At 37.5% G+C, this 9,345-nt stretch overlaps 4 protein-coding genes across 4 annotated transcripts in view; 3 read left to right on the top strand and 1 right to left on the bottom strand.

Moving 5' to 3' along the window:
- On the top strand, positions 7–2,422 carry LOC104734984 (probable mediator of RNA polymerase II transcription subunit 26c). The gene is made up of 9 exons (XM_010454684.1): positions 7–829; positions 930–998; positions 1,096–1,178; positions 1,276–1,349; positions 1,436–1,488; positions 1,566–1,599; positions 1,687–1,841; positions 1,931–2,009; positions 2,099–2,422. The coding sequence occupies exons 1-9, from the start codon at positions 404–406 to the stop codon at positions 2,215–2,217; spliced, it is 1,092 nt and encodes a 363-aa protein (XP_010452986.1). The 5' UTR covers positions 7–403; the 3' UTR covers positions 2,218–2,422.
- LOC104734982 lies at positions 3,700–7,040 on the bottom strand. Its single transcript, XM_010454682.2, has 2 exons — positions 4,916–7,040; positions 3,700–4,767 (listed from the first exon to the last, which is right to left on the bottom strand). The coding sequence occupies exons 1-2, from the start codon at positions 6,742–6,744 to the stop codon at positions 3,879–3,881; spliced, it is 2,718 nt and encodes a 905-aa protein (XP_010452984.1). The 5' UTR covers positions 6,745–7,040; the 3' UTR covers positions 3,700–3,878.
- Positions 7,017–8,255, top strand: LOC104734983 (protein BOLA2). Its single transcript, XM_010454683.2, has 3 exons — positions 7,017–7,105; positions 7,803–7,825; positions 7,924–8,255. The coding sequence occupies exons 1-3, from the start codon at positions 7,046–7,048 to the stop codon at positions 8,117–8,119; spliced, it is 279 nt and encodes a 92-aa protein (XP_010452985.1). The 5' UTR covers positions 7,017–7,045; the 3' UTR covers positions 8,120–8,255.
- LOC104737910 (probable plastid-lipid-associated protein 7, chloroplastic) overlaps positions 8,762–9,345 on the top strand; it is a 2,079-nt gene continuing 1,495 nt past the window's right edge. Inside the window, exon 1 of the mRNA XM_010458159.2 lies at positions 8,762–9,338. Coding sequence (XP_010456461.1) covers positions 8,933–9,338 — 406 coding nt within the window. The 5' untranslated portion in view covers positions 8,762–8,932. The remainder of the gene's footprint in view (positions 9,339–9,345) is intronic.

Raw genomic sequence — 9,345 nt, 5'->3', positions numbered from 1 at the left:
TTTTTTTTTTTTTTTTTTTTTTTAATGTGCCATTTCCTTATTTGATCTTCTGTGAGAAGAAGACCCTCTGTTTCTGTTTTTTTCCTTTCTTCTTCTTCTTCTTCTTCTCTCTTCCTCGTAACAGTAAAAGCTTGAAAGGGTCTTCCTTTTTTTTTTTTTCAATCTGGATTTACCAATCTGATTCTTACGTTTTTTTGTTTCCATCTTCTAATTGTTTTATCTTTTATACATATTTGAGAATCCTAAAAACTTTTTGTTTGGTTCTTCTTCACGATTCCGATGATGAATCGAATTCATCTTTTAGATCTGGTTCTGTAAATACCACCAATTCGATTTGCTCTGTTTTCTGATTTCTTTTATTGGAAGTAACCAAAAACTTGAGAAAGGTTCGTTGCCGGCGGTAATGGATTTGGATGATTTCCGATCGGTTATGGATAACGCAGGTGTTGATGTTTGGACATTTATAGATACGGCGATTCTCGTTGCGTCTCTTGACTACGGTCAAGAGTTGAAGCGACGGAGAGATAACATCGTCGAGCGTCTCTACGCGACTTCCATGGCCAATAAGTGTAGAAACTGCGATTTCGGTGGCGGCGGAAGCGTTGCAGAAGCGGCGGTTGGTAGGGTTAATGGGAGGATTCATGAGGAGACGGAGGAGGAAGAAGAAGAAGAAGAAGAAGGAGCAGTAGCAGCAGCAGCAGAGGAAGAAGTAAGAGAGAAATCTGTTAATGGTGAAGACGATGATGATTTTGATCCGTTTGCTGGTTTGTTTGATGATGAGCAGAAGAGTATTCTTGATATCAAGGAGAGACTTGAAGATCCTGATCTGGTTTGCTTATATTGTTCTTTCACTTGGATCTTGATTTTGAAATCTGAATTGATTTCAGTTTCCAAGACTGAATTGTTTTTGTTTGTGGTTTGGTTTTCAGTCTGAAGATTCTTTGGTTGAGCTGCTTCAGAACCTGGAAGACATGGACATAACATTCCAAGCTCTTCAGGTAGTACTAATAGCTTGAATCTAAACACGATGAGGACACTCTTTGATTGATTCTACAATTTGTTTGATAGTTTTTGAAATTTTAATGGTCACGTTAGGAAACTGATATTGGGAGGCATGTGAATCGAGTTCGGAAGCATCCATCGAACAATGTTCGGAGATTAGCTAAACAGCTTGTCAAGTTACGATCAGAATTCAGAAGACAGAAACTTTACTGCTCATTATTATTCAACCTATCTTAATTTCTGAATCAACCTCTTTACTTCTTGTCTCTGCAGAAAATGGAAGGAAACTGTAGATGAATGGGTCAAATTTAACCAGCCTGGTGATCTTGAACCCCCGAGTTTGATAGGTAAAGAGATAATTAACAAACTCTGAATCTCTCAGAACAAGCATCATTCTTATCAATCTCAGAACAATCAAATCTGTTCATTGTAGCCGATGAGGACTCACCCGTGCAGAAAGCTCTCCATAACAGTAATCGCCAACAGGTAAAGTCCGAGACGCTTTTAGACTTTTGTTTTAGTCATTGAGCTTTATCAATTGTTATCGTTTTCTTTTGTGGCAGGTGCCTGATTTCGGATATTCACCAGTTCCTCAGAGTAAGTTATTAAAACAATGACTATAAGATTTTGATCATTTCACCATTTGTAATCCGTAAAGCTTATTCCTTTTCCTGTTTTCGACAGATGGATCTTCGGGTTCGAGCAGGAACAGTAACATTACCGAGCCAGAGAGAAAACCAAGACCTGTTGCTGCTGCTGCTGCTGCTCCTCCACCTAGGAGAGAATCTCCTTCTCCAGCTAAACCTTCTCGCCCATCTCCTTCTCAACAAAACATGCAGGTACATTGCCATACAAGATCTTAATATCAATGTTAAAAAGACTCTTATTACTATATCAGGTGTGATCAATTTGGTTTTGGTTATTGCAGAGGGACAAAGAGCATAAAGAAGTTGATTTCGACACAGCACGGAAAAGGCTACAACAAAACTACAGACACGCCGAGAATGGTTTTTTAAAACTTCCTTCTGTTTTAGTTTCAAACATTTTTAACTTGATTGGATCGTTTCCTGAATGGCGTGTATGTTTTTGAATGCAGCTAAAAAGCAAAGGACTATACAGGTGATGGACATTCATGAGATCCCAAAACCTAAGAAAGGTGGATTTTTTCCAAGAAAAGGCGGCAGTTCTCAAGGTGGTGGTGGTAGACACTGGTAGATTGAAAAAAAAAAGATGAGAGAGGGAGAGAGAGAGAGTTAAGTGAAACGAGGAAGAAGATTCAAACATAAAGAGAAGACAGTGAATTTTAAAAAAATGTTTCAAGAATTTGGAATTGAGTTGGTGGGTACACTTGTTTTCTATTTTGTTGTTACTACGATAATTTTTTTCTTTCTTTTCTGATAAAGAACATAATTTTCTTGGATTTTTATTAATAATAGATTCGAAAAAAAATCAATTGGTATTTTTGTTTTTTTTAGACAATGATGTGCATAAAATCTAGCTCTTTTAAAAAAATTAGATTGATTTTCTTATAGCAACTGATTCTTTGTTTAATGCCAATTTTTATTAAAAGATTTGACCTTTTTAATGTTTCTTTTCTTGCAGATTCACGGTTTGCAGGAAGTGTTTTTTTTATATCAGTTACAGTCAAATGTAAAGTCAATTTCTAATTAACGGGTCAGTCTTGTAAAGTGATTTTTTAGGTTTACGATAGAGTACCCATATTCCATAAATAAAAAAGATAAGTGTTTAGTTTACTACGTCGAGCTTTATCTTTCAGATTCAAGAAAGCAGATGAAAACAAAAACTGAACAATTAATCTTTTTGACTTTGGTATTACTAATTACTAGAGACCCGTAATGGCCATTGGTTGATGATGAAGGAGACACATTTTTAATTATCTTTTTGACCGAATCATTGTGGATACGCATGAGCTGTATGTGTTTAATCATTGTATTAAAATATGTATACATAGGCTTTTAATGCTACTTTTTTTTTAATAATATTATTCAAAGTGTAAATATAAGAAACGAAACGAAATATGGTACTTATTATTGGCTTTTAATGCTACTTAATAATAATATTGGTATATTTCAAGGGAACAAGACAAGATTGCTCTTAAAATAATAGATCAATTTTTTCTTTTCTTTATCCAAATTTGAAGTACTTTTTTTTTGTTGTGTATTTTACTTTTAATTGAGTGTGTGTGTCTATTGAGAAGACTCAAGTGACAAAGATAATCCACCAAGCAACTCCACATCACATGTACACCACAGTTCATTAAATACTTTTTGTTTTACTACTTATTTACTTAACCCTTAACCACATCTTTCAGAAAAAGAAAAAAAAACATAGAAAAGAATTAGTAAAAATGATACTATTGGTACAAAAATGAAAGTTGAAACCCCCACCAAAATTTTCATTTTAGTTTGAAAGAACTTTATAAACAGTCAACAATAAACTATTATACTACTTTTAGATTGTTATATGTAACTGTTTAATACCTAACTTTATAACCAAAAAGCATGTCATCATCGCTTTATCGAATGATGATGTTTAAATAAACTCCATGCTTTATATATTTTTTTTTCTTTTTTTTTTCATTCCATGCTGTATACCTTAACATTGTATTAATTAAGTAACCATGCCATTACCATATTTAATAAAGAAAATCACCAAAACAAAAATCTAGTCAACAAATTTATGCAATGCGATCTGCTACTAAACTGTAGTTTGAGAGTTTGAACAAATCTGATTTTATTTCGACCCAACCGGATTCGGTTTACCATAGACCAAATCTAAAACATGCTTCTACTACTAATTACAACTCTCTTTTTTTTGTTCTGGGGAGATTCTTAACTACAATGCTCTCTGATTCGCTAGACTTCTGAATCTTTAACAAAAGAATATGTCTTTGGAGGCTTTTGCTTTCTACTGCTGCTTACAAGCTTTCTCTCCTCTGATTTCTCCTTAAATTCCTCATCTTTGTTTGTGTAATAAGAATCCAGGATTTGCAATAACGAGCTCTCTTTACCTTCTCTATTCATCATCTCTTGTTTCTTCTTCTCCTGGTTATCTCTCTCTGGACCAGAGTCTTCTTCATCATCTGAGAGAGATGGTTCATACACTGGAAGCTTTTTGCTCGTCAGGTGGTTGGTTGTTGCTTCAGAAACTGGACCGAGTTCTTCGAATAAAAAGTCCGAATGATCTTCTTTTGACTTGGCATTTGGTGAAGGAGCTGAAGGAAGAATGTACCCAGATGTTATTCTCACTCCAGGCATTACTTGAATCAAAGACTGTAGGCTTTCGTGACCGAGCTTGTCAACAGCTAAATGGTACCCGTATTCCTCTAAGAAGTCTTTCCTGAAACGAATCAGGTTATACCCTTCAGGCTTTTCCACTGTTATCTTCTTTAACAGCTTCTGACAATCCGCAACTGCATTACTTTTGTATCTTTCCAGCTGCTTTTGGTCCATAGAACCAACAGAAACTTCAGCATGAGCAACGTTCTTACCTCTTTTCACACCATCTTGTTTCTGCCACTGCGATTTTGAACTATCCGAGAATATTGAGCTCAAACCGTTCGAAGCATGACGGTGGCCAGGGGTAGATCCTTTGATGATTCTGAATGGTAGAGAAGAAGAGGGGTCTTCCTCAATCAATTTCTTATGTGATATTAATAAGGTAACTAGATGAAGCATGCTTGATTCATCAAGCTGTCTGAGACACGAAGGCCCTTCCTCCTGCAGATTTTTAGCCATCACCTCCCTGACCAAGTTAAGAAATAACACACAGCATTAATGAAAGGCTAATCCAGGAACAAACTGTAATCGTACTAAACCTAAAATAGATTTACACAATAATCAATATCTAATTCATACTCCTGCCGAATCAGGAGGGAAGAGATTGTAAGCACCTTGTCCTTGAGTGAGATACTATAGCAAAGCCTCTTGGAGAATTAATGAAAGATTCGACATCACTCCAAAAAGACTCTTTCGCAAACATGTCGTGTACTTGAGACTCAGCAGTGACCAGCTCCTGATTCCCAGTAAAATCTTTGCTAGACACCGGGCTCTCTCCCCAAAACTTGAAACTCTTGAAAAGGCGACCAAAAAAGCCTGGACTTGCATCTTTATCTTTACTGCCTACTTCATTAGTTCCTAGTTTTACCTCCTCCACGGACTCAGCAACGAAAGGATGTGAGCTTTCAGACATGGAATCAGTTCCCTGACTTGATGACTTTAAGTCCTTATCCCCTTTGTCTTTGTTTCCACTTCCAGAAACACTTTTATCTTCTAGGAGATGCTCTGATTTCATCTCAGATGAACCATACCATAGTCTTTTTAGCTTCTGAAAAAAGCCGTCTTCCATGGAAGATTCACTCCCCACAATAAGAGCGACTTGATTCGTCTCCACGGGTTTGTCATTTGACTTTACGTCTTTCGTGCTCACCAGAATGGGCTCGTGGAAACTCTCTGGTGCTTTCTCTTTGACATGCTTACCATTCTCCGTTCCGCTTTCAAGCTTCTTTCCAAGTGAGTCATCTCTTCTTTTTTCAGCAGCAAGATCTACACTGCTAACTAGTCTTGGCGACGAAGCATTAGCAGTTTCCTTCTCTTTAATATTCTGATCAACGGCAGTAGCCAAGCCAGGACTAGAATCAAGTAGTGTAGGAGGAGTCTTCTTGGCGACAGCACGAACAATAACCAAGCCGTCACTTGCTGCAGTAACCTTAACGACATCTGGCATAGATAGTAGAAACCTAGAAAATTTCTTGTGTCCATAGAAATCTTTATCAATAGCCACGTTGCTCTTAGTCAGCTCAGCTCTTAGTTCTGTAATAGGTGTCCCCTTGGGACATAAAATCAATACCATACGAATCTTGTCAACAACTTCTTTCGGAATGGGACGAAGATTAACAGAATTCGAATTAGTACAAGACTCGGATACTTCTTCAATTTTCACACTAGACGACTGCTCAGTGGTGGTAGCAATAGCAAAAGGGTCAAGAAGAGGAATCCTATAGTGACCATACCAAGAGTTATAAGGACCATCGGGAGGGTGATTGAAATGCTTACCAGTAACACACTCTCCTTTAATCAACGCATCCCAATCCCACATAATCGAAGCAGCACTACACAAAACACCAGGAGCAGATGACTTACTCGCAAGCAAAATGTTGTAATTGCTCATCCTCAATCTATGCAACACACTCGCGAACTCCTTGTCGCTAGAGATAAGCAAGAGATGAGCTGGTGGTGGGTTCTGAGAAACCCAACACATGAGATCAGTAATCAGAGATCTGTCAGTACGGTTCTTACCACCGTTAGGAACATGAGTGAGACTGATCCCAGTAGCGGAGAGAGCGTCTTGGCTTGACCTGGGGAGTTGTAAGACGTCACCGAAGGCAGTGATGGTGATAGGACCTTTGATTCCGCTGTTTCTGATAGCCGCTGTGATGGATTGTGCTACTTTGTAGACATTGGCTCCTACCGGCAAAGGACAGTCTTGGAAGTCCCACCAGACCGGAACCCTAACGGATCGAGACTCTTCGTCGTGCTGAGGACGTCTTGAAGTAGAATGGCTGGATCCGGATCCGGAGTTGGAGCCGGAGGCGGTGGAGTATGGAGAGGAATGAAGGTTAGTGACGAGAAAAGCTATCGCTCGACGGGGAGAATGGGTTGTGGAGGAGGAAGACGAGAGGCGAAAGAGAAGAGATTTGGATGGTAGAGATCTCAATTTCATAGGCGGAGAACTTGATGATTACTGCTCCGGAGATTAAAAAATGGAGAGACTTTTTTTTTAGGGTTTTAGGAGTGAGGAAGAAGACGAAGTGAAGTAAAAAGGAAAGCACTGCTTAAACCCTAGTTACTTATTTTTATTTGTCGAGAACCGAATTAAATCCCAATTGAAACATTGAACCAAACTAAACCGTACTTTTGCTTAACCAAAATCAAATAGTGTTGGTTTAATATTCTAATTCGATGAGTCTCGTAAGTAATTAGATCAGGGGTTTGAGACGTCGTTTGGGAAAGCAAAGAGAGAGATGGTGACCAAGGAGCAAGTCGAAGCTTCATTGACTTCGAAGCTTAAACCTATTCATCTCGTGAGTTTTCTTCGGAATTGCTTTATTCTCTTTCGATTTCATCTCTTTGATTGCGTCTTCTTTCCAATTTTTGTTCTGTGCGTATATTGATGGTTTCTGTCTTTTGTTTGAAACTTTTGGGGGAAAATTAGAAACCCTAATCGCCTGAGTGAATTATCTTTAAGATGGGTACCATATACGCACATGTGTTTGTTTCTTCTAGAAGAAGATTGGTCTGCAAAAATTGCGAAATTTGAGTTTTTTGAACTGCTCTTTTGTGTATCAAACCATGAACTTCAATATTAGGACCATATAAGAGGGGTAGGAGTATGTTTTGTTTTGTAGTCTTAGCCATCTTTAGAAATTAACCATCATCACTCTGTGTTGTTATCTTTCTGCTCTGAAACAGGAAAGTAGTTTAGGTGTAATTTTGATACAGTGGTGGTATGAACTCAGGATCTGATGACTAGGAGCTGAGTGTTCTTATTCGAGAAATTTTACATGAGTCAGTGTTTTAATTTGTGAATTAGAATTCAAAAGCCAGATCCAAGGGTGTTTCTAGTGCAATGATATATGTATAGTTTCTTTGCCTTACAACATGTGAAGATTGAAGTTACTCCAATGTCAATCTATTTCTCTTTTCAATTGTTTTAGTTCAAGAGTTTGATCTTCTTGTGGAATGTCTTACTGAACATTGGTTTTTTTTTTTGTGTACCAGGAAGTCATTGACATATCTGGAGGGTAAGTACCTGATTTTCCTATATCATACATTTTTAATCTCTAGTGTAGGGTGTTATCTCTTGCTTCTAAACATTTTAGTTAAACTGTTTGTTTTGCAGATGTGGTGCGAGTTTTGAGATAGAGGTGGTCTCTGAACAGTTTGAAGGGAAGAGATTGCTGGAGAGGCACCGTTTGGTGAATGCTGCACTTGAAGAAGAAATGAAGGAGATTCATGCGCTCTCTATCAAGAAAGCTCAGACTCCTCAACAATGGAAGCCATCACAAGACTCTGCAACTCCATCCAAAGATGCCTGAACTGAAACTCTGTTTTTTTCTTTTAAGGCTTTATTGGACAAAGAACAGAGCATGACTTATGTTTGATACTTTTTGGTCACTTGCAAATCTAGTAGACTATTTTTACTATACAAAAAGATTCTTCTCTTTTTGTCTATTAGTAATAATACAACGAAAACGATTAGTTTAGTTTTCTGACAGACCTAATAAAACCAATTTTTGTAAGTTGGTGATGTTATTGGTTAACTCAAGAACACACTACATAAACATTAATCTAATCTACTAATAGTACAATACCACGATGGCGACATCGAGAAACGAGTTTTTGGGTATCAAGTGGTACTGGAAACTTTATTCGATCAGGTCTAGTGGGCACCTAAATTATCCTAATATTGTACAACAAAATGAAAGCAATGCTCCTGAATAAAAAAAACAACCTAATTTAGCCTAATCTTGTCCAACAAGTGAAAGCAAAGCTCCAAACTACTAAAGAAAAATTTCTAAAATTAGAATTACAAATTGGGAAAACCTTCTCTTATTCAAATAAAAATTAATTTTTGACAAATCAAATTGTAAATAAATAAAACCAATATGATAATTTAAAAACAATTTTTTTTTTCTTTATATATAAATGAGATTTGCTTAGTTTTATATTTGGTAATGGCATAGTTGTATGGTGGTGATAGGATTACTAAAAAGATGAAGATAGATAATAAAAAATAAAAAAACAGTGCATTCTCCTCCCCACAAATCATTGTACAACAATTATCATCACTTACCTTTCTTCCTAAGCTCCTATCGAGTTTAGAGAGATTCTGGTGTGACAACTTGGCAATGTCGAGTAAGCTTATCCAGCCACCACCATCAATAGCAGCCTCAGGACGAGCAATCTCAACAAGAACACCAAACGCGAAGGTGTTAGTTTCTTTCAGCAATCACAATGGCAAAACGATGAGTTTTAGTGACAACCCAAATCGTCTCAGACCCATGTTCATCGGGAAAGTCACGGAACAGAGCAGCTCTTGTTCCTCCACTAATGAACAACAAGAAGTAGAGGAAGAAGAAGAAACAAGAACAGTTTCACAGATTAAAGAAGAGCTCTACGAAGCTCTTAAAGGGATAAACAGAGGTATATTCGGAGTTAAATCGGATAAAAAAGCAGAGGTCGAGGGGTTGGTGAAGCTTCTTGAATGTAGGAATCCGACGCCGGAGCCGACCGGAGAGCTAGACAAGATCGGAGGTTGCTG

Source organism: Camelina sativa, chromosome 13, assembly GCF_000633955.1.
Source record: "Camelina sativa cultivar DH55 chromosome 13, Cs, whole genome shotgun sequence".
NCBI classification, from domain to species: domain Eukaryota; kingdom Viridiplantae; phylum Streptophyta; class Magnoliopsida; order Brassicales; family Brassicaceae; genus Camelina; species Camelina sativa.
This window is presented reverse-complemented; position numbering and strand designations above follow the sequence as displayed.